Genomic DNA, 23,606 nt, shown 5'->3' with positions numbered 1-23,606 from the left:
TCGCACTGTTTTGTGCATTTCAAATTATCGCACTGTCTTGTGCATCTCAAATCAATCGCACTGTTTAGTGCATTTCAAAATCAATCGCACTGTCTTGTGCATTTCAAACCATGGCACTGTCTTGTGCACTCGCATTGTCTAACGCATCGCGCTGTTTTGCGCATCTCATTGCATTTTGCATATCTATTCATTTCATTACTTGCGTAGACCGCATGTTTTGTTTGCGTAGACCGCATGATTGTTCAAATTTCATTACATGCGTAGACCGCATGTTTTGCTTGCGTACACCGCATTCTCTTGTTCAAAATTCATTACTTGCGTAGACCGCATGTTTTGCTTGCATAGACTGCATTCTCTTGTTCAAAATTCATTACTTGCGTAGACCGCATGTTTTGTTTACGTAGACCGCATATTTGTTCAAATTCATTACTTGCGTAGACCGCATGTTTTGCTTGCGTAGACCGCATATTTGTTCAAATTCATTACTTGCGTAGACCGCATGTTTTGCTTGCGTAGACCACATATTTGTTCAATTACATTACTTGCGTAGACCGCATGTTTTACTTGCGTAGACCGCATGTTAATTACATTACCTGCGTAGACCGCATGCTAATTACATTACCTGCGTAGACCGCATGTTTGTAATCAATTTCATTACTTGCGTAGACTGCATGTTAATTACATTACCTGCGTAGACCGCATGTTTGTAATCAATTTCATTACTTGCGTAGACCGCATGTTAATTACATTACCTGCGTAGACCGTATGTTTGTAATCAATTTCATTACTTGCGTAGACCGCATGTTAATTACATTACCTGCGTAGACCGCATATTTGTAATCAATTCCATGACTTGCGTAGACCGCATGCTTATGTTCAATTTCATGGCTTGCGTAGACCGCATGCTTATGATCAATTTTGTTGCTTGCGTAGACCGCATGCTCCACTTACATCACTGTGCCTTCACAGCATTGTTATGCTTCCCACTTGCTTTGCGTTGTCACGCATTTGCAAATACATTAATACACATATTGTTGATCACATCGTACCTGTTGAGTTGTTTTCTTTACAGGCACGATATTGCATGTACGGTTCATTTAAGGCTGGTGCAACCAGACGAGCCGCACAGGTATTGTACGGTCTAGGAGACCTTAAATCCTCTGAAGGTGCAAGTCCTTCGGTGTCCGTCGTGCCCGAACAACTTTTTGATAAGTTGCATTATCGTGCATATCTTAAGCCGCGTGTTGGCGCGCATTCCATGCAACATGTATTTTATACATCATTTGTATTTCAAAAAAAAAAAAAAAAACAAACACACATGCATTGTCACGCATCATCAAAAATAGTTACATTGTCATGCATCATTAGAACATAGTGCATACTGCATTGTCATGCATGTTTGTAAATATCCATTCCATTGCATATTTGTAGATATTGCATTGTAGATCGCATGCATTCACTGCATCACCTTCCATCTATGGCTTGCGCCTTTCCAGGTTGAGCTTGGTCTGGTATGTGCCCATACTTCTCGTGTCGAAGCATAGTTCAGTGGACCGTTCTATGTTAGATCTGGCTCGTATGCATACATGCCTTTCCTAGACAAGATTTGGTTTGGCCCGCGTGCCATATCTATTGCATTGTAGATCGCATGCATTCACTGCATCACCTTCCATTTATGGCTTGCGCCTTTCCATGTTGAGTTTGGTCTGGTATGTGCCCATACGTCTCACGTCGAAACATAGTTCAGTGGACCGTTCTATGTTAGACGCGGCTTGTATGCGTACATGCCTTGCCTAGGCAAGATTTGGTTTGGACCGCAGGCCATATCCATTATATTGCATTTCCATTCCATTGCATATTTGTAGATATTGCATTGTAATTCACATGCATTCACTGCATCACCTCCGCCTATGGCTTGCGCCTTTCCATGTTGAGCTTAGTCTGGCATGTGCCCATACTTCTCGTGTCGAAGCATAGTTCAGTGGACCGTTCTATGTTAGACGTGGCTTGTATGCGTACATGCCTTTCCTAGGCAAGATTTGGTTTGGCCCGCGTGCCGTATCCATTGCCATCTCCCCAGCATATCCATATATTACATTATAGTGTAATTATCGCATCCGGCATTAGAATCCTTGTCCTTTCTCCAGCGGGTCGTTTCCTCACTTATGTCAATTCCCCCCAATACTTGTTCTTGCGTCCGTCTACATTACTCATAGTTCAGTAGACCGTTCTATGGTAGACGGACTTGTTACCTCCATCAACCTATTTGACATAAGCGTGGTTTCGAACCGTTCATGATTAGATCATGATTCAATTGCTTTGCATATAGTTTGCATTGTTTCAATTACATTGCATCTTCATTTGCATTATTTATACATTGTCTTGTATATATTGCATATCATCTTGCATCCATTTTTGCATTGTCATGCATGTTTCTAACAACATCGTACCTGTTGAGTTGTTTTCTTTACAGGCACGAAATTGTATGTACGGTTCATTTGAGGCTGGTGCAACCAATCGAACCGCACAGGTATTGTATCCTCCGAGTGAGACGTATCGAGAATTACATAATTCTCTTACATTCTTTCTGCATTGTAGTGTAGTTTGGTGTATGCTAGCTTAAAACTGTCGCATGTTATGCTTCGTTACAGTTTTTCTTTGCATGATCATAAGTTATGCTCGGCTTCGTGCATTGTCTTGCATTTTGCCCCTGCCTTCGGGCGCATACCTTGTTTGTCTTGCATGTTTGTCTGAGTCTTCGGCCTTGTCAAAAATGGGTCGTCTCTGGGCTTTGACATTCACTCCCGTCATTGTTATGACTTTCGAGTTCTGTCAAAGAGGGGCAACTGTAGACACCCCATTTTTGACCGTCCTCAAGACTTGGACGTCACTGTTTGAACATCCGGTGATCATCCATGTTTGTGTTCGTTTGGAGTTCCCGGAGGTCTCGGCTCGCGCGCCTTGCCTCAGGATCTCCGAACCCGACTGTTTAGTGTCTGGTTTTGCACCAAACACTTATGTTTTGCCTTGGAAAGGCAGGGAATGCCTTGTGAGGCATCCCCACACATCACCGGCCATGGCCAGAGGCCACCGGCTGGTATTTTGCTGCCATCGGCAATGTTTATTGTCGGTCGGCATTATTTGTTGCCGGTCGGCACTCCCTTTTGCCAAAATGGCATTTTTGGGCAGCCGACTACTGTTTATTTGCTTTTGCAGATATTTTATTACAACTGTCTTGCATTTGGCTCCCCTCCATACACGTGTATGGAGGGATCTCCCTCTTTAGAAGCTTGTCTTGTAAGCTTTACAAGACAAAAAGCTCTATAAGAGGAGCCCTTCTCTCCCTTGCTTAGGGTTAGAGACTTTAGAGATTTTAGACAGCCATATTAGGGTTTTGAGTTCTAGGGTTAGGATTGATACACATTCTATCTCTATACCTCTCTCTTTTTACCTTTGTGTGTGTTTAAGTGTGTTTGTGTCTTACTATTGCACACAAACACATAGTGTTTCACCTTCCTTTAGCTACTGAGGTTCTAAGAGGTTGTTTTTGAGGTTTTGGAGCTGGTTTCAACCTAAAAGAGGCTGCTGGTCCACCATTGTTGAAGGGGTCTTCAAGGGTAAGAAACTAGTCCCTTTGTTCCCCATTTTTGCATTGTATTTTTACCTATCTTAAAATTGTTTTTGAGCTTAGTGTATAATATAAAAAAGTTCTGTTTTTAGGCCCTCTAAATAGTTTGTTTAGAGTGTTTTGTGGTTTGGAGGTGTTTGACCCCTCTTAGGCCTTGAAAGGCCCCATTTTGTGCTATTTTGAGTGAGCTCCGAGACCTTGATGTTTGGGCCTCCTCACCACTGAAATCTTGAGGGAATTCAGAGGTGAAGATGGTGCCTTGAGGTCCCAAGAAGGAGAGGGCCACCACCTCTCCTTATTGTCCTTGAAATGGACCATTTTTTGCCTTTTGAGGGAGCATCTAGCTAAGCTTCATGTTGACCATGCCTTGGCTGTTTTTTGTGCCTATTATATCATAATATGCCTCTGTTTATTGTTGGTTTTGGTACACCATGCATGCTTAGCATACCTACCTTGTAATGCCATGTTTAGGCCTTAACATGCCTTAGGTTGTAAACCTTTGTTCAAGCTTGTTTTGGGTCTAGTTTTGTGAAGCTTCTATGCTTATTTTACCATGCTAGAGGTCTGCCCATAGTTGTTTGGGTCGGCCATGGCATGTATTGTATAACCCCTTTGCATTTTTGGCTTGATGGCCTTAAGTATGTGAATGTATAGCATGCATCCTTGCCTTAATTTAGTGGGTTGGGACCATTTGTCATGTAATTTCAGTCCCTTTGACATGCTTGTATGCTTGCCTTGGACACATCTTTAATGCTTTGAAAGCTTGTGTAGCATATTCTATGTTTTGGCCATTGTACATGCCTTTGAAGTCGAGCCACTTAGATGCCATCTAGGGGGTCCTGTTTGCATAGTCTAGGTCTGCCTTGAACCTATTTTAAGTCCTCTTAGCCTTGTGGGGCTTGGTTGACTTGGTCATGGTTCAAGCCCCTTTCACTTGCTTCAAGTACTTGGGCCATTTTTTTTGCATGCTTAGTCTATTTTGTTTGCTTGGTTTGGCACCATCTTTACATGATTTTCAATGCTTACCTTGCATACCACATGTCCATGATTACCCACTTTCAAATGTGTTTGAGAGTTGTCCCATTTGTGCCTAAGTGTTGGCCCCTTTAATATGTGCATGTGTGTATGTGTTTAGTCCCTTATTTTGGTCACTTTGGCCACTGTTTTGGGCCTTATTAGAGTTGCCCAAATCATGTTTAAGTTCATTATTTGTTTGCTCGCATGCTTACCTTGCATGTTTGTTTGCATGCTTTCATGTGCATCTTGCATTTCCATGTTGCATCCTTAGCTTGTATGCCTAGGTTGCATTACATTTAGCATGCATGTCTTGCTCCTTGATCTAGTGATAGGAATTGGACTTTGGTTCGTTGGTTTGCATTGCATTTGACATCAAAATGTGCACACTTGGTCCTTTGGGCCATCATGCATGGAAATACGTGATTGATGGTCCGAGAACCAAGGAGCATGTCCCTTTGAGTCATTAACATGATAAGGGACATGATTGGTGCATATATGCCTTGAATTGTATTGCCATGCTCTGCCTTGCCCTCTGTTGCTGCCAATTGCAGATTCTGCAGGAGCTTTCTGCCGACCGGCAGTGCTAAGTGCTGACCGGCAATCCTACCTCTGCCGATAGCTTCACCAATGGCTGGTGATCACATGCCACTGCCGGTGGGCATTCTACCCAGCCGATGGCATTCCCCAGTATCCAAAGAAGCAACCCTGAGGTTTTGGCAGCCTCCAGAGGAGTACATCAAGGAAAACAGAGGCAGCCTATGCATGGCGGTGCACTTCCGAGCAAGACCCGAGCACACATTGCATTGGGTTCCCTTCCCGAGACAGTTTACTGTTTTTCCTAGCTTAGTTAGTTTGTTAGCTAATTAGGCAATTTATAATATTTAATTAGCTTGTGGGTTAATTATCAGTATTATTCTTTTGGTCCCTCCGAGCGAGGACGAATCTGTAATACGTGTGGGTGAGTGTGTGAATGTCTTCCAACCCCCACTTCTTTCTTCCCTTTTATTTACCTGCTTATGAAGGTAGATTAGGGCATGTTTAAATTAGCATACCTTATGCTATGCATGCGTGCATCCATACATTTGTCTCGCACGCACCGGGCTCGATACACCATGCTAACTGCATTTGTATTTCAATTCCAAATTGAATACGTGCATTAATTGATTGCATTTCACATGCCATGTTTAGGTTAGCCGAGCCTACTCTAATTGCATCCTATATGTGTTGCATTAGTCAATTTGACATAAACTAGGACCATGCATGTTGGCTAACTAGTTTATTGTTTTGGCACGGAGTACGATGTAAGTATTTTCATGTTTTAGCATATCGCATGCGTGTGAATGCTATTATGACAGCATGCTTACCATGTGGCTAGATGCTTATGTGATAAACTGCTTGAATGCTTGTGGGTGAAGGTTGGATTGTCTGAGTTGGAAAAACTCGTTGAAATCCGTATTTTTAGCCTACTTGCGAGTAGCAAATTCCAAAACATTTTTCCAAAACAAACGGATATGCAATGCTTGTTTCCAAATTAGGCAATCTAGTCCATACTTGTTTTCTGTGCGCATAACGTAGTAATTCTAGGCTAATAAATGGAATAAGAACACATAACGTTTTCAAAAACGGATATCACGGTTAGTAGAGGCCGATCTTCGGATCGGGCGAGAGGGGGTGCTCATAGCTGACCTTCCCCAATCGTACCCTAGCTCCCGAGCCGAGGCAACTCTGGTGATGACGGACATGTGGCCTTCGGCACCGAGTCTGGGTTTCCTAAATTCCCCCATAAAAAATATTTAGGTGGCGACTCTGTATCTGGCGAAGCAGTCCATGTTTGGCACTTCTTTTTCTAAAAATCTGTTTCTCAAAACGATTTGCCAGATTTGGACTCTTTGGTTCAGATTAAGAACCGTGACACAAATCGAGTCCGAACTGTAGCGTGGTCCCTCGCGGGCGCGTCTACACTCAGTAAAAATTTTCAAAAACTATTTTTGCAAACAGTCAATGCTCAGCGAGCATGGAACTTACTCTCGAGATGTACATCCTCAGATCGGAAGGGAAATTGTCCCTTTTCTGAAGGACACAGCATGGCAACGGAAAGTTGCCCCTTGTTTGAATGGCACCGTAGCGCTTTGAATGGCAACGGAAAGTTGCCCCCGGTTTGGATGGCGAATCATGGCAACGGAAAGTTGCCCCTTATCTGGATGACGCCGCAGCATATTGTAAATAGTCCTCCTTAGTGATGATCACAACCGAACTCTCAGATACAGAGAAGACGAAGATGGTCAAAACCAATATATGGACACAGTCACTTTAAAAGTGCGTGGTACTGAACTTCAGGATGAAGCTGCCTACGTATCCCAAACATGGGAATCAAGGATGATTAAAACCATTACATGGACTTAGTCGCTATGAAAGTGTTGGGGGCTGGACTTCAGGATGAAGTTGCCTACGTATCCCAAACATGGGAATCAAGCCTTACGTAGCTCCGGTTAAGGTACACTTGGGTATTAACCTTCACTTTTTAGGCTCTAACTTTTGCCAAGGCGCCCGTTGCGGGTTTTCGACCTTGCGAGCTTTGTTCTTCTTTGCTTTTTCAATTCTTTTCTTTTCTTTTTTTTTCTATTTTTCTCTTTTTATTTCTTTTGCATTTTTTTGTATTTTCTCTTGCTCTAACTTTTTACTGGGTTGCCCTTCCGGGTTTTCAGCCCAGCGAGCCTCTCAAAGGGTAAAAGTGTAACAAGTCCATGCCAAATGGTTTTAGGGTTTCGAAGCCATTCGTATACAGGAGGGCGGCTGTTGTATTGACTTGCTGAAGGACCCATCTTCGGCTCTTCGAGCACATCGGATATTTTTGCCCTTAGTTAGAGGGGTGCTTCTATTCTAGCTTCACAAGCTTCTTCTGATGAGATCTGATCTTCTTGATTTGACTTTGGTGCCTCTTGTTTGAGGGCTGCTTCAAATCTGGCCACACAGGCCTCTCTTGATGGTCGATCGTTGAACACTCCGAATTGTGGTTCAAGGTTTTAAAGTAAGGGCTCAAGTCTTGAGGCTGAGAGCGATCCCAAGCTGCACAATCTCAAGAGCGATTCCACACAAGTCTTCGCAAGACCGCGCAAAACATTTTGTTTTTGAAAGTTTTTAAAGAAGCGACAAATCGCTCGCGCTGAAGATAGTGTGGAACCAGTCTGGAACAAGCCAGGGTCCTTCTCAATACTCACGCTGACAAGCATGATTTCAATCATTAAGGGCTTAGCACGCCTCTCTTTCTCTCAATTTGATCAAAATTTTGCAAATTCCGAGGAATTCCTTCCCCTTTGTTTTCACCGCAGTGTTCAAAAAGGTTTTGAAAAACTTAGGTCAATGCAATGATTTTCAGGGCACAAGAGAGAAGGTGAAATGTGCTGCTATTCCATTCAAATCCTCTAGCACAACTAGCTCAAAATAGCAGTAAGCACGGAAACATGATAGCCGCAGCTGTTTCATTCAGATTCCCTGGTTGCAACTAGCTCCATGGCAGAGACAGACTCAAAACAAAGCAAAAGGGTAATTACAAAACAAAAGGGTGTTCAAGGTAACAACCCCGAAATCACTTGACATTCTGTACAATGGGACTGACTCGACGCGATAAGACAGACCCTTAAGCAAAAGAATTGACTCAAAACAAAGAGACAGACTCAAAACAAGACCATCGAACTGACTCAACACCTAAGTCAGAAACCAAAAAAATTGGCATTCACAGATGCTCAAAAGTGCGTGCTAGACGCCACATCCAAAATGCACCGAGCGTCGCCCGCAGGTGGTCCAACCCCTGATCACAAACTTGCAGTGTCCTCGAAGTCCAATAGCTCAGTAGTGACAGACTTTGCTGAGGTAGGTGGGAGGATGACCTCATTGTCGATCAAATCTTGCACTTCGTGACGAAGGCAGAAACAACCATCGGTGCTATGATTGGACTGTTGGTGGTACGCGCAGTACAAGGTAGCATCATGTGAGAGAGGGAGATTCTTCAAGAGAGGCCGAGGCTCGAGGGGTTTAAGATTCCCCTTTTTAGCCAAAATTTGAAATGCCCTAGACAAAGGCATGTAGAGGGCATGAAAGACTCTGCGCCCTTAAGGCAGGTACTTCGAAGTCTGAGGGTTCTTGCTAGGCGCACTAGTGAAAGGGTCGGCAGGCACTGCCTTGGCTTTCTGATCTTTTCCTGGTGCAGGGTTGGGAATGAAAGGAACTGTCTTGGCATGATGGGGCCTATCCCGATTTTTCGCCTAGCTTGAACTGCCTTCGGTTGGAGTGGGGAAAGCATCATCCACAGCTTTAGTCATGACTGCGAACACTTGCTGCTTATTCATTCCCCCAGCTTTCAAAGCCTCGACTACCCACAGCAGTTGCTCAACAGGATCAGCATCTGTTCTCACTTTATTCTTACCTCTAGCCTCAGCCAGATCAAGGGTTTGGGTTACTACATCAGAGCGAAACCCGGTTGTTATTGACAAGTTGTTGCTGTAGCTGGAGGTAACCTCTGGTTGGTTGAGCTCGATCACAATCCGCCCCAGTAGCGGAGGCTCTTGTGGTACAAAATTCTCGGCATATGATGTGGCTGGTGGCGAAGCCGACATTCCATAGGCCAGATCGGCCACGGATCTCTGGAGGTCGCCGATCATTACCATTAACTCAAACGTGGTGGGCGCACGAGCCTGATACAACTGGGGGGTCCAGATCGGGTGTGCAGCAGGCGACCTTGGCGGGTGCGGTACATCAACATTGGTCTCATTCTGCAAGATGATCCCTTGGTCTAACGCGGCTGCCATAACCACAATTTTCTCTGAACTTTGGGTCGTCATAAGTTCGTTGAACTTGAACGGAGATTACGCAACCGGCAATTGACGGATCAGACGTCTGCCTTGCCTCAGCGAAGGAGAACACCAAATCTCTGAACCCAAAGGGAAAACAAGCAGCATTTCAGCCCAAACAAAGCAGACACAGGCGTAGCTGAATAACTGTACTCTACTACTGATCACTGTTCCGCAAAATCACTGCCCCAAAAACTGAATCTGATACCCGCAGATATAACCGATTCCCCAAAACACTGATACTGATGCCCTCAGGCCTGGTACTTAACTTGCAAACTGATACTGATCCCCTAACTCTTATACTTGCTTATCAAACCATCCACTGTAGCTCTCAAATCACTAAGATTGCAAAAAACTTGCAAACCAGCCACAACCTCAGCTTGATTCAGCCCTTCCAATCCCCTCTCCAAAACCCTTATCCCCTCCGACCAGTTATGAATAAGCTTGCAAGGATTGCTGTGATTGATAAGGAATTGAATTGGCTATTCGAAGCTGGACAAGCGGATGAGCGTTTTGGAGAGGGGATCGGAAGGGTTGAATCAAGCTGAGGTTGGGGCTGGTTTGCAAGTTCTTTTAGAATCTTGGTGATTTGAGAGCTACAGTGGATGGTTTGATGAGCAAGTATAAGAGTCAGGCTGTGAAGAGTGTCAGTGTTGCATTGGATATGAAGGCCATTTCGGCATAGTCTAGCGGAGGATATGGACTGGAAGGGATACAGAGGATTGGTACACCACAGATTGGAAGAGGGAGAAAGACAAAGGAGGTGTTGTGGCAGAGAATGAGTACCTATATGGACCAATTGCATTCAATTGTGGTCGTGGTTTGGCATTTGCAGACGATTCTTTCAATGAAAAGAGACCTGTTTACGCATTGCTGCTTGACGAGGTCATGCAGGTGAGTGAACAGAATTGTGTCATGCATCATGTATTTGTTGCAGTCAGTGGGTTTTAATTCAATACATAACATTCCATTGCTGGTAAATAACAATTTTGTAATTCTGCTATCCATTAAAACACAATAGATTATAACAACTTCAGAATGATGATTTACCTTTCTGGTTGGTTTATAATGAACCAGAGGTTTGTTCAGTGATTTTTTTCTTGAGGTTTTCGAATGTTTTCTATTCGTTTAATGAAATTGAAGGTCATGTGGAGGCCTCAAGGGAAATCATTAAATGAGAGGAGTTCTCATATTTTGGTAATAATGTTAGGATTTATAGAGTACGTATAGAATAAGTTGGACTAAAGCATGGGTACACAAGATTAACCTTAATATATTGCATCACAAACCACTACTTTAGTCTGTTTAAAACCATTTGGTGATTTATGAAGTTTTTAAACCCATAGATAAATAAACTGAAACAATGCTTTAGGTTGATTACATATTGGTGGAATTGAGGATGTTAATGTTTTGAAATAGAGCTGACTGCTGAAGTATGGATTTGATTTCAGGGCTGTATGTGATGGCACGACCTTTCGAAACTTTAAGGAATTTTCTTTTAGGTCCTTGTATATGGCATAATTTTACGCATGCCTAGTTGTCCCTGCCTTGAGGCCATATCTGCCATGACTTCCAATCCACCCCCAACTAGGAGATTGTGACTGGTTAATAGTCATTGACTACCAAACACCTAATTGTAAAAAACACAATATGTGACTTTGTGCAAATAATGTGAAAGGTTAGGCATGCTTGTACACAATCCATCCTTCATGCCACCCTTATTAATAGGAAGTAAGACTGTTAATGTCCTTTAAATTTGAGAAGACACGGGGCATTTTAACCAAGGAAGAAGCATACTTTTCATTTTTCCATATCATGGAGCTTGTGACAATTGACATATGATGACGTTGTCTCACAATTATCTAAAATAAATAAATAAAGAGATGGATTGTGTTATGTGGAATTATTAAAAATATATTTCAATGCCGATATGATGGAGTCAGCTGAATTATGTTGATGTCTTATCTTCATTGCGTGCAAGTCTATTTACTTTTAGAAATTTGTTATGAAAGGTTGAAATAATATAGTTGATCACTAGTTTAACCTCATCAAATTGGCTACAGCAGCATTAGAGTAAAATTAAAAATTTACCTTGGTCCCTAATATGGAGCAAGGGAATCAATTTTCAGGTTCTTTCACCTGGAGTTGAGCTCCTTTTATTGGTTAAATTTAGTGTGAGAATATCCTTTCTAAAAGATAGGTTATTGTAGATGGCTGTAGAATTATGGTGGCTATTTTTCTTCTCATTTTTGGAAGGGTATACTGGTGCATGAAGTGGCTTCAATATAACTAATGAATGAACTTGAAAGAGTTACATGAAACCATTCGGGACTTGTTTAGCTTTGAAGTTATTATTGATTCTTATTTTTCTGGAAGAACTTTTCCATTATTCTTGGCTTTGTAAAGCATCACAAGTTCATAATTGGTTGGCTATAGTTTTTTTTTTTCTTTTTTCAAACGGTTTTTTTGCTTTGTGTATCTTATGTAAGACAAGATTGAGTCACCTTGTTCACGATTGTCATTATGCATCATGTACCCCTAATTTTTTAAAATATTATACTACGTTATTTTGAAGTTGTGAAGTTATTTTTTTATTAAAAAATTGAGTCTTCGGCATAGAAAGAGTGGGGATGCTTGAGATGCTATGCCCTTTTGAATTGGAGATGCTTATCCTATGATTTTTGTTAATGCCATGGATGTTGGTAGTCATCATTTCTAATTTATACTAACCTGTGTACATTGACTTTTGGGGATAATTTCCTGCTTTTGTTTGCTTATGTGAGCTCTTGTTTTCTTAGGAAGGTGATCCAATGTTAACAGATTGTGTTTGGGAGGCTCTTGTAAAATCCTTTGCAAGCCAAATGAAGTATGCTTTCACTGCATCAAGCTTTGTGAAAGAGATATTTACTGTTGGGTATCCAAAGCTATACTCTATGATAGAGAATCTTCTAGAAAGAATTTCACGTGACACAGATGTGAAAGGAGTTTTACCTGCTATAACCTTGGAAGGAAAAGATCAAATGGTTTCTGCCGTTGAAATATTTCAGACAACTTTCTTGGCCTCTTCGTGAGCCGCTTGTCAGATCTTGTTAATACTGTGTTTCCAGTGTCATGTTGTGGAAGTGTACCTTCCAAAGAACATATTTCTAAAATTATATCACGCATTCAGGAAGAAATTAAAGCTATTCAGCCAAATGGGCGCTTGACTCTTCTTATCTTGCGTGAAATCAGCAAAGTTTTGCTTTTGCTTGCTGAGAGAGCTGAATACGAGGTACTTTCCTTTTTTACTTTTATCAAACAGGATTACTACTATTTGTAGCAATTAATGTTTTAGTCTCCTCATCCTTTGCAAAGCACCTTTTAATTCAATTATCTTGGGAAGAGTTGAACTCATGACCTCCCCTAGGGACTAAGCTCTTAGGATAGTCATGCTGGCCAACTAGGCTACTCCACTACAAAAGAACATACTTTTTGAGTCGGCAGGTTACTGTCGCAAAAAACATAATTGCCGTCGCAAAAACTTTTTGCGACGGTCTTTCGACGGCATGGTGAGGGACGAGAGTACGGGGGTCGCTAAAACTTTTTGAGTCGGCAACTGTGCCGTCACAGAATATTTGCGACGGCAAAATGTATTAATTGAGACGGTATCCTGCCGTCACAAAAAAGACCAAAAAATACTACTACTATTTATGTCGGTACATTACCGTCGCTATAGAGTTTTTTGTGTCTGCAATGTGCCGACTCTAAAAAAATTCACCTGTACATTGCATTGGTTTTTTGAGACTGTTAGTTGCCGTCACAAAAAAAAAAAAAAAAAAAAAAAAATTTCATAAAAAAGTTATTTCTTTTTTGTAATTAATACCTGTATTATGTTCATTGAAATCTAATAAAAAAAATGCATTCAATCAATAAACATTCATTCATTCATTCATTCAATCAAAAACCAAAAATATTTATACAAATTCAGTCATCATCTTAGCTTCATTGACATCAAAATATTAACAAAAAATTTGTTACATCAATACAAAAAGTATGGTAGCAATATGTAATAAATATTAAGTACAAAAAGCTTGACATCTCAAGCCATAATATAATATGTCCAAAAATAAAGTTAGCTTCCATGCCACCATTAATTCATCTATCAGTCTTCATGCAAAACCTGAAAACAAAAACCAAAACAAAATTACCATCACTGTTTATTTTATATAATATATATATATATATATATATTATATTTGATTTATATGTATTGTCGTGAGGTTTAGGTAATGGGTTGGAACATCAACTTAATCATACATATGACATTGACCATGCACAAGATACTCACTAAAAAAAACACAGAAAAAGCAAGACATGGACACACTTTGTTATAAGACAATGTTTTGTTGTTTATGTTTATGTTTTTTTTTTTTTTTTGGGTATTTAATCTAGACAAAAAAAAAATGATGAGATATCAAACCTAATTTGATTTGCAAACTCCCAATAATTGTTATCTTAAGTCAAGGACGTGAAAAACTATAATTTTAATTTCTAAATCAAAATCATTATGAAGCGTGCCACATGACTCAAAATCAAGTTGACATGTCATTATAACAAATTAAATCAAATATTAGGTTATATAATATATATATATAGCTTCACCAAGTCATAAACTCAATTTTAGTAAAACACTCCCTAGCTATACTATTAGGCCTCACTGAATATAATCAAATTGTCTAGATTATAATCAAATTGTCTAGCTCAGTGCTGGACAGTGAAGGCAATTGGGACATTGAAGTGCTGGAAAACTAGGTGTGCTCTTGAACCATACTAGAAATTCTCAAAATAAAATAGGCCCAGATTTGTGACCTTTACAAATGCTCCTTTTTAGGTTGGTTCCACTAGTGGTAAGTTCACTGCTGCTAACTATAAATTGCTAATCAGGACATGAGCAATGGAGATTGGAATTGGATCTAGAATTTCATCTGGCTTATTCTTAAGGGAAGGTTGCTCATATGAGACTCATAAAGAATATGGCCTCAATTGACTTGTGCTCGATGTGGATTAGCTAGTAATGACATGAATCATCTCCTCAGAGAGTGCAACTCCTCTAAATACATTTGGGTTCAAATAAAGGACACTAAATGATGGGAGGATGGATGCGGTCATCCACTTTGTGAATGGGTTGCTGAGAATTTGAAAAATAAAACTGAGTTTTTTGGTAAAAAATGATACACTATTTTCATTGTTATCCTTTGACAGTTATGAAAAGATTGAAACAAATTTGTTTTTGAAAGCCAAATTACCCCTATTCAAATCAGTCTTAAGAACATGAAAAATTATGTCCATGAGATTGATGAGGCCTTCCAATCTATCCTCCACTCGAATCCCTCTCATCCTAGACTAATCAAATGGTTTTGTCCACCTGTAGGAAAGCTGAAATTAAATGTTGATGGCTGCTCAAAACGAATGCAAAACAGGTTCAACACTATTAAGAAATGCAAAATAGGTTCAACACTAATCAGTCTTACTTTAGGTTCAACATCACGAAAATAGGTTCAACAGCAACAATAACACTAAATCGTGTTTTCAGTAGGCTAACCCTTAACCTCAATTGCGTGTGATTGTGAATATTACATTATGTAATAGAGATACCTGCACAGGAGAACCCAACAACTCATCATCTTGACTGTCATGATCTCCTACAGACTTCCTGACTTGTTGACGTCCACTAGAGGCATTTGGAAGCTATATAACCAACACCAATACCATTTTATTAAATATGATACATAGAAATAAAAGAAAAGAAAAGAAAAACAAACAAATTGCCCAAGTTATTCAGTTAGTCATTTTTACTCCACCTGTATACCACTTAGGCCACCTTGGGACCTTATGAAGTCCATCCAAGCTCTAACTTGCTCGAACTCTGCCTTCAACTTCTCAGTGACCCTTTGCTCAATCTCAACCGTCAGCCTTTGCTCGATCTCTTCAGTAACTGTTTGGCGTACTTGTTGAGTGATCTCCTCAACAGTCGATGATGAGGATGCTTGTGATGGACTGACATCTTTTTTGTACACTGCACTTCGAGGCACACCTATCCCATAAGTCTTGCAATATCCGTGTCCATCCTTTCCTACTAGGTTATGGAAAATCTTATCTTGTACCTCTTCTGTCCTGAGGGGCTCGTCTATCATTGAGAGTTGCTCATTATACTCATCCTAATATTTAAAGATATTAGTATACAAATAGCACAGTTAAAAAAAATATTAAACCAATATGCAAAGGCCCATACCAAAAATAATTTCACATCTGGATCGGTTATCATGCGTGTCTTTGCCTGTGAAAATCACATCACATCACATTAGAATTTTTTTATCCATCGTCCCACTTTTCTTAACTTTGCCTGTGAAAATCACATCACATTAATTACTAAAGGTTTACAATTTAACACAGTGAGCTACAAACTACAATATATATTTATGCATTCCTAAATTATGAAGTTAGAACATGTGTATAACTACAATAAACCATTAGAAGTTATGCATAAGACTCTGCCAAGGACAAAAAATAAATCGTGAAATTAATTGGGAAATTCCTTCAGTATATATATATATATATATATATATATATTTTGTAGAGCCATTTCTTGGTTTTGAACTGATTCATATATAGTAAATGGATAATCAATGAATAATGTTTTAGAGTTCATGAATGAATTTGAGATTATCACTTGTTTTTGCTTACTGCATCATCCAAGTTTGCCTTATATGCTCTCATACCTTTGTGATCTATACGGGCTTCCCTATTAGTGCCTATGTTTTGTTTGAGCTTAGCAATTTTATTTTATTTTTGGTTTAATGACAAGGGATGTCCGAAAAAATTTATGCAAATCTTAACTAATCCCCTCTCTAGTTCGGTCAAAGATAGATGATCCACGCTAGAATTAGGAAATTCATGAAAAACTTCTTCCTCGCAAATTGGCATAAGAGTTGAATTCTAAACAATTGTATAAATAGCATACTTACTTACCAACCATTCAGGACAATTATAATTTAAGATAAAATAAAATAAAATAAAATAAAAAGGCTTCCCTTAATGTTTGCGGGTATGAGGATTAAAATTTAAGACCTTAAGTCTAAGGAATAATATTTTTATCATTTGAATGGCACACAATAAATTATTTATTTATTTAACTAGCATACGCAAATATGTATATATATATGGAGAGAGAGAGAGAGAGAGAGAGAGAGAGAGTATGCGTTTAACACTAGTAGGATAGGAAGTTACATTCAAGAGAGTGAGAGTGAGAGTGAGAGTGACAGAGTAGTAATTGTTTAACACTAGTAGCAAGTTATTTTCTTTGAATAAATATCTACTCACGAAGTTGAGTTCTAAGGGTTGGTGTGAAAACATTTTCCACCACCATGAGCAATGGAGTGGACTACACTGAAAGGAACATACATATTCATATATTAAGCATGCTTGTGTCTATGTAAGTCAATATTTTCGGCTATGTTCAATAAACTTGCCTATAAGTACTTTCAATGAGGCAAATGGCCATGTTTAGGCCATATAATATATCTATCTTGTTTGGTGGGTACCCTAGTTGGTCTGCCATTTCTTCAATGACAACCACAGTTGAATCACACATATAGGACCATTTGATGGGTACAGATCATCATGACCTGATGTTCAACAATGTACATCACTATTCATGATCATCGTATACAAAACAAACATGTCTTGCATTCCGAACTCTTATCTTTTAATATTCTGATATTAAATGGGAGAATATGCACTTTTTATGCATTTTGATGATATATATTATGTATTTTTGTGATTAATGTTACGTAATTTTTTGATAAAATTATAATAATTTGTAATTAAAAAATAATATTAACATAATGACAAAATATATAATTTTATTTTTAAATAACAAATTATTATAAGAAAAAATATGTCTGGGTTATCCTTCTTAAGTCAATGATCACTGTCCTCCAACATATAAATAGAGGACCTAAGGATTTAGAGTGGAAAGAATTAAGTGGGTCAACCAAAGCATTTACTTTAAAAAATTTATAGATATATGAACCCCCAAAGCCATAGTCTACCAACCTCACAAATGCCATTTCATGAGTTAGTGAAGTAGTACTTTAGCAGAATTGTTGTTGTTAATCAAAAGTCCCTCCAGTCAAAAAGATAGGCACTGAAATTAGATATATTTCAAACCATATCCTTGTGTTTGTTTTTTTTTTCTTAATGACTTTCTTGACCGTTCTCAAAAGCTCAGTGCAATTTTCACCATATCCTTATATTCTTACAATTTTTTTATATAAATTCTTGACCTTATGTTCTTACAATTTTTTTATATAAATTCTTCACCAGAATGATATATCATATATATGATGGTGATAGTTTTATTATTAAAGTAGTCATTTATTTTAAAATGATCAAGTTTAAATTTAACTGCATATATATATATTTTCTTATGTATGTGTAACATATATATATATATATATATATATATTTTCTCTCTCTCCCTCACTAATATATTTGTCTTTATATTTTAGTAGAAAAATCAATGGAGATGGAATCATGTGTCCCTCCTGGCTTTACATTTCACCCAACTGAGGAAGAACTCGTGGGATATTATCTCAAGCAAAAGATTAACTCATTGAAAATTGATTTAGATGTCATTGTTGACATTGATCTCTACAGAATTGAACCATAGGACATCCAAGGTAAATTGGCTTTCTTTTCAAATTTTTTCCTATTACTTAGACCAATTGACCAACCAAAATTACCATGTAATACTTAGGTTTGATTAAATTATGATGATGTGAAATACAGATAGGTGTAGATTGGGATATGAAGAACAAAGTGAGTGGATTTGAAAGACAAGGCTGTGCTTTCAAAGAATTGAAAGAACAGAATAATAGGGATGAGAAAGACCCTAGTTTGTTTGTATACACCATTAATCCCTCATACATAAACAAGCCAAATCAAACCAAACCCAAACCCATTTGGTGAAAAACAGAGAACATTTTTTGGGTACATAAACAAGCCAAATCAAACCTCATACAAAAGTATACACCATTAATCCCTCATACATAAACAGAGAACATTTTTCGGGTACAAATCAAGCCAACCCATTCGGTGAAAAACAGGGCCGAAATGGAGAACCGGCGGTGAAAGAGGGGTGGAGATGGAACACAAATCAAACCTAAATTCTTACAGAGACTGATATATATATATATATACATATATATATATAGAGAGAGAGAGAGAGCACTTACCCGCAAGAGGAGAGTCGGTGGTGTTGGTGGAGGGGAGGAGAGTCGGTGGTGTTGGTGGAGGGGAGGAGAGTCGGTGGTGCCGGTGGAGATGGAGAATCGGCGGTGCCGGTGGAGAGGAGAATCGGCGGTGCCGGTGGAGAGGAGAAACAGCGGTGCCGGTGGAGAGTCAATGAAGAGTTTGTTTGTAGTGATGAACCAAAGATCGAATTTAGGGCAAAAGAGAAAAGAAAAAAAAAATAAAGAGGAAGGGTATATATATTAGGTTCTAAAACTATGTCGTTTCAATATTTTTCAATTACTTTTTGTGACGGCAAAGAATACCGACACAAAAGCGACCTGAAATGGCGCCAAAAAAAGGCGCGGGATGTAGTTTTTGGAGCCAAAAAAGTGGAAAAAAAATTAAATAATTTTTGTTTGCGACGGTAAAAATTTGGCCAACGCAAATAAAATGTTTTTGTGACGGCATAGTCTGCCGACTCAAATAATAACACTAAGTAAATTTTTTTTGAGACGGTCCTACTTTGCCGACTCTAATAACACATTTTTGAGTCTGCAAATGTTTCTGTCACAAATAATGGGACTCAAATAGCTCATTTTCTTGTAGTGCTCCTAGTCGATTATTTTTACCCTGGGACTTGCTTGATGAAAATAGTAGGGCAGTGGGATGAAAATCCTCTTCTCTTTTTTCTGGGAAGAAGTTATTGTTCTCTCACTGTTGGTACTCCTTTTCATTTTTATTTTTTATTTTTTATTTTTTATTTTTTTTAAAAAAAGGAGTATCTTTTTGGGTTGTATTTTAAATTTATCAATCCCATTTGATTATATTTTAGTGCTTGACCCAATTGGAGGAGTTCATTGTTTTTTTTTGGTTCTTGTCCTTTGAGCCATAGCTGGCTTAATGGACTAGAATGCCTTCTATGACATCAAGTAAACAATCAATTAACTAATTTGATAAGTTGAGAAAATATTGCGCTATGCATGCTTGGTTGAGCACTATTTATCTGGAGATATTTTGGTGAGATGTTTGTATGTGTTTATAATAAATTTGTAGTTATCCATCTTCTAGTGTTCTTGTCTAATAGTCTCACCTTCAAGAGTACACATCTTCCATGGATTGGCATGGTGTTGTTTTAGGGCTTTTACACTTTTCCCAAGTTACTTTGATGTGGGAGTGGATGCATAGGTTTGTGACGTATAGTGAAGTTCAGAAATTGTAGGGCAAGTATCAAGGTTAAACTATCAAAGGAAGGAATTCAAATGTGAAAAGGCATTTTTGGGCCTTGTTATGGAGGGAAATTGATAATACTTAGGGTTGTCACCTGTTGTAGTGGTGGAGTGTCCCACAATCCTCTTTCTGAAAAGAAAGAGAAGAGTAAAACATAAAATTCTATTTAGACCCATGCTATACGCTTTATGTTTAATCTTGTTTAATCTCATGAATCACAAACTTTGGCCCCCACAAAATTCAGGTCATTCTACCTTGTCCCCTACTTCCTCCATGCCCTTTAACTCGTTCTAGATATTTCCAGCGGGCCATAAACTCCTTATAAACTTATTACTATAAGGTCACCCTAGAGGGTGATTTTTTCAGTCCCTTTCTCTTTACATATTTCTGCATTTCATTCAGTAATCAATAAGTAATGAGTCTTTATAGTGTAACAAAAGTTAAACATATTCAATTGATAGGGCCTGCCAAAAATAAACCCTTCTGCCAACAGTCACTATTGCCCTGGCGATAGGGCTTGCATAAACTAAACATCCAAAAGAATTCCCTGTACCAGTCTTTTCCCTTTTGCAAGTACAGAAGTGTCCCCATCACACTTGAGAAGTGGGCTTTTGCTTCACTTTTTTGAATAGTGATAAGGACACCTTGGGTCATGGAGTATTCTTATATTGTGTCTTTCTCAGAAGTTATAATCAATGAAGAAAGCTTGTATGAACTCATGTAGCTTGCCATATTCGGATTAGAGACTGTGAGTGAACTACGTCAAGGCACTACTGTCCTTTTGAAGTTTATTCTTGTGATCCTTATTTCTAATTTTTTTATTTTTAGTTTTTTGCATGAATTGACAAAAAACATTGTGGTAGCAGATTTCTACTGGGCCTGGTGCACGACAGATAACAGGTCCAGCAACTCCGGCACAACTCAAGAACTTTGCATTATGTCAACATCTTCAAGAAATTCATACGCGCATCTGATCTATGATGACCGGACTTCCCAATATCATTTCCGACATAATGTCTCCATCACTAGGTGCCATGTACGGGGTTGCTTGCGACTCGGTGACATCCCTATTCCAAGCCATGCTTGACCGTCTTGAGTCTTGCATCCTGCAGATTCATGAACAGAATTTTAGCGGGCTTGGTATGGATGCTGCAATGGAAAACAATTTATTGCCTTACATGGAAGAATTATAGAAATGCATTCTTCACTTTCGTAGCGAATTCCTATCTCGACTTTTGCCTTCTTCGACAAATACTCTCTTTGCTGGGACAGAAAACATATGCACTCGGCTCGTCACGAGCATGGCTTCACGGGTTTTGATATTCTTTATCAGGCATGCTTCGCTTGTTCGGCCCCTTTCAGAATCGGGCAAATTGAGAATGGCTAGGGACATGGCTAAGCTGGAATTGGCCGTGGGCCAGAACTTGTTCCCAGTTGAATAGCTTGGTGCGCCGTGCCGGGCCCTTTGAGCTTTCTGACCCGTCATTTTCTTGATAACATCTCAACTGGGTTTATCTTCTCTTTTGCAAGATTTGCCCCTAAGTGTCATACTTCACCATTTTTATTCCCGTGGCGTGGAAAAATTGCAGTCGCCGACGCAAAGGAACAAACTCACACCACTACAGTATTTGCTATGGCTCGATTCTCAAGGGAAGGATCAGATTTGGAAATGCGTCAGAGCAACTCTGGATGATTATGCTGCAGAGGTGAGAGTAAGAGGAGACAAGGAGTTTAGTCCTGTATATCCTCTTATGCTTCGAATTGGTTCGGCATTACCAGAAAAGACCGTGTCCCAAAAATCTTGATGAATGTTGTAGCTCTAGCGAAGCTCGATAAACTAGTGTCCACTGGCTTTTTCGCTATTATAGTGCCATTGCAGGCGAGGTAACTTGGCTGAATTATATTAAGTAGGAGTTATACTGATTTCTTTTGAGGTATATGATGGATTATTCAGTCATTGTCACTCCTCTTGTGCTTTGCTGGCCCTATCTCAATCCTTATACCTTATGTAGGCTTGATTACCTTCACTTTTTGATTATTTTTTATTTTTTGGTTCCCCTATTTTTGTAATGATATGTGTAAACATCTTTACAATAAAACATTCTTCATTTCCTTTAGCATCAATGTATCAATTGAATGCTTTGCCACTCTATAGTGAAATAATAATTGTTTCATTGTGAAGTTGTGAAATTGATCCCAATCTGTGCAATATGGTAATATGCTGAAGATTTGTATGGCAGACCCAAAAAAATTGATTGATGAGAGCTATGGTTAGTTTTTTTAGTTTTTCCTTTTATGTTTATGAGTTGTTTTCATGTTTTTATTTTAATTTCTCAATTTTAAATAAATCATACATTTAGGCCATTTAATTATAAAAAATCTTACAAATTTCTTCCTTCTAAAGGATTCAAAAGTGATGCCTATAATAAATTGTATAAAACTTTTCCTTTGTGAAAAGGTCCAAAATGTACAGTTTTGAAGAGATCTTAGAATCAATCTAACAGATGCTTATGCAATGACATTTATTTATCACGTTCAAATCAAGACATTACATGATATTATTTTAAACAGTGGTATTACATGTATCAATTACGGTTCGTTTTGGATGTGGATGGGTTTTTTTAGCTTTTTAGCTATTTTAGCTTGGGGTTAAAAAGCCTCGTTTGACTTTTTGGACTTTTGTGAGAGAACAAATGTAATGTTTATGGGTTGGATGTGATGTTTTGTCTTATTAGGCTAAAAAGTCTATTTTTTTTTTTTTTTTGTGTGTGGCTATTTTAGCCAAAAAGTCTGGGTCTTTTTCTTTCCAAATGAGCTCTTAATATACCAATTAGTGTATCAACATATGTTAAATTTTAACACTGTGATTCTACTCATTATATAAATTATAAATATTCAAATTTTTTAATTAATATACTAATAGATAATCTTATATGTATTCATTAATGTATTATTTAATATACTAATAGATAATGTGACATAATTTTAAAGGTTTTAAATATTTGTAATTTGTATAATAGATGAGTCAATAATAATAACATAACACTTGATATACTAATGTGTAAATTAATTAGTGCATGTAACACTCTGTCTAAAAAAAATTCTTTCTCTCTCATCACTCCCTCTCCCTCTCTCTCTCTCTCTCTCTCTCTCTCTCTCTCTTTGTAGATATATATCTATATTGGCCTGGCGGCAAACCTTTGTCAAACAGTAGTAACACTATAGGAAATATTAGTTTTGGGGGCGTATTTTTAACGACATTTTTTAAAACGCCATTGTTTGTAATATTTAACGGCGTTTCATAAGCGTCGCATTTTTCTCTAATCAAAACGGCCATTTCCAAGATCTTACATCGGTGATTCATTAGAGCCATTTCGAAGTTCTCTCTCAAAATCGATTCAGATCGGTGAGCGACTGTCTCTCTCTCTCTCTCTCTCTCTCTCTCTGCTGTTTCAACCCTAATTATCTCTGTCAGTTCAGCTCTGTGATTGAGAGATTCATCTCGGTCTCAGCGAAACAGATCGGTGATTCATCAGAGCTATTTCAGTTCTCTCTCGAAATCGAAATCGAATTTCATCTCAGCGATTCAGATTGGTGAGCTCCATTGTCTTTGT

At 38.7% G+C, this 23,606-nt stretch overlaps 1 protein-coding gene and 1 pseudogene across 1 annotated transcript; one reads left to right on the top strand and one right to left on the bottom strand.

The window, feature by feature from the left end:
- Positions 1 to 9,926: 9,926 nt before the first annotated feature.
- On the top strand, positions 9,927 to 22,139 carry LOC114313779 (conserved oligomeric Golgi complex subunit 5-like; annotated as a pseudogene).
- On the bottom strand, positions 13,524 to 19,008 carry LOC145795561 (uncharacterized). The gene is made up of 4 exons (XM_082880345.1): positions 18,768 to 19,008; positions 15,333 to 15,689; positions 15,127 to 15,219; positions 13,524 to 13,651 (listed from the first exon to the last, which is right to left on the bottom strand). The coding sequence occupies exons 2-4, from the start codon at positions 15,663 to 15,665 to the stop codon at positions 13,634 to 13,636; spliced, it is 444 nt and encodes a 147-aa protein (XP_082736471.1). The 5' UTR covers positions 15,666 to 15,689; positions 18,768 to 19,008; the 3' UTR covers positions 13,524 to 13,633.
- Positions 22,140 to 23,606: the final 1,467 nt, after the last annotated feature.

Source organism: Camellia sinensis, chromosome 7 (genome assembly GCF_055761805.1).
Source record: "Camellia sinensis isolate YWXY chromosome 7, ASM5576180v1, whole genome shotgun sequence".
NCBI classification, from domain to species: domain Eukaryota; kingdom Viridiplantae; phylum Streptophyta; class Magnoliopsida; order Ericales; family Theaceae; genus Camellia; species Camellia sinensis.
The sequence above is the reverse complement of the archived record's forward strand: the minus strand, read 5'-3'. Positions and strand labels throughout refer to the sequence as shown.

Bases quoted from the DNA above. Each gene is read 5' to 3' on its own strand.
- LOC145795561 (XM_082880345.1), bottom strand. From the start codon at position 15,665: ATGATAGACGAGCCCCTCAGGACAGAAGAGGTACAAGATAAGATTTTC. The intron at 15,220-15,332 runs GTGGAGTAAAAA...TTGGTTATATAG, and splicing joins GTGGCCTAAGTGGTATACAG to CTTCCAAATGCCTCTAGTGG.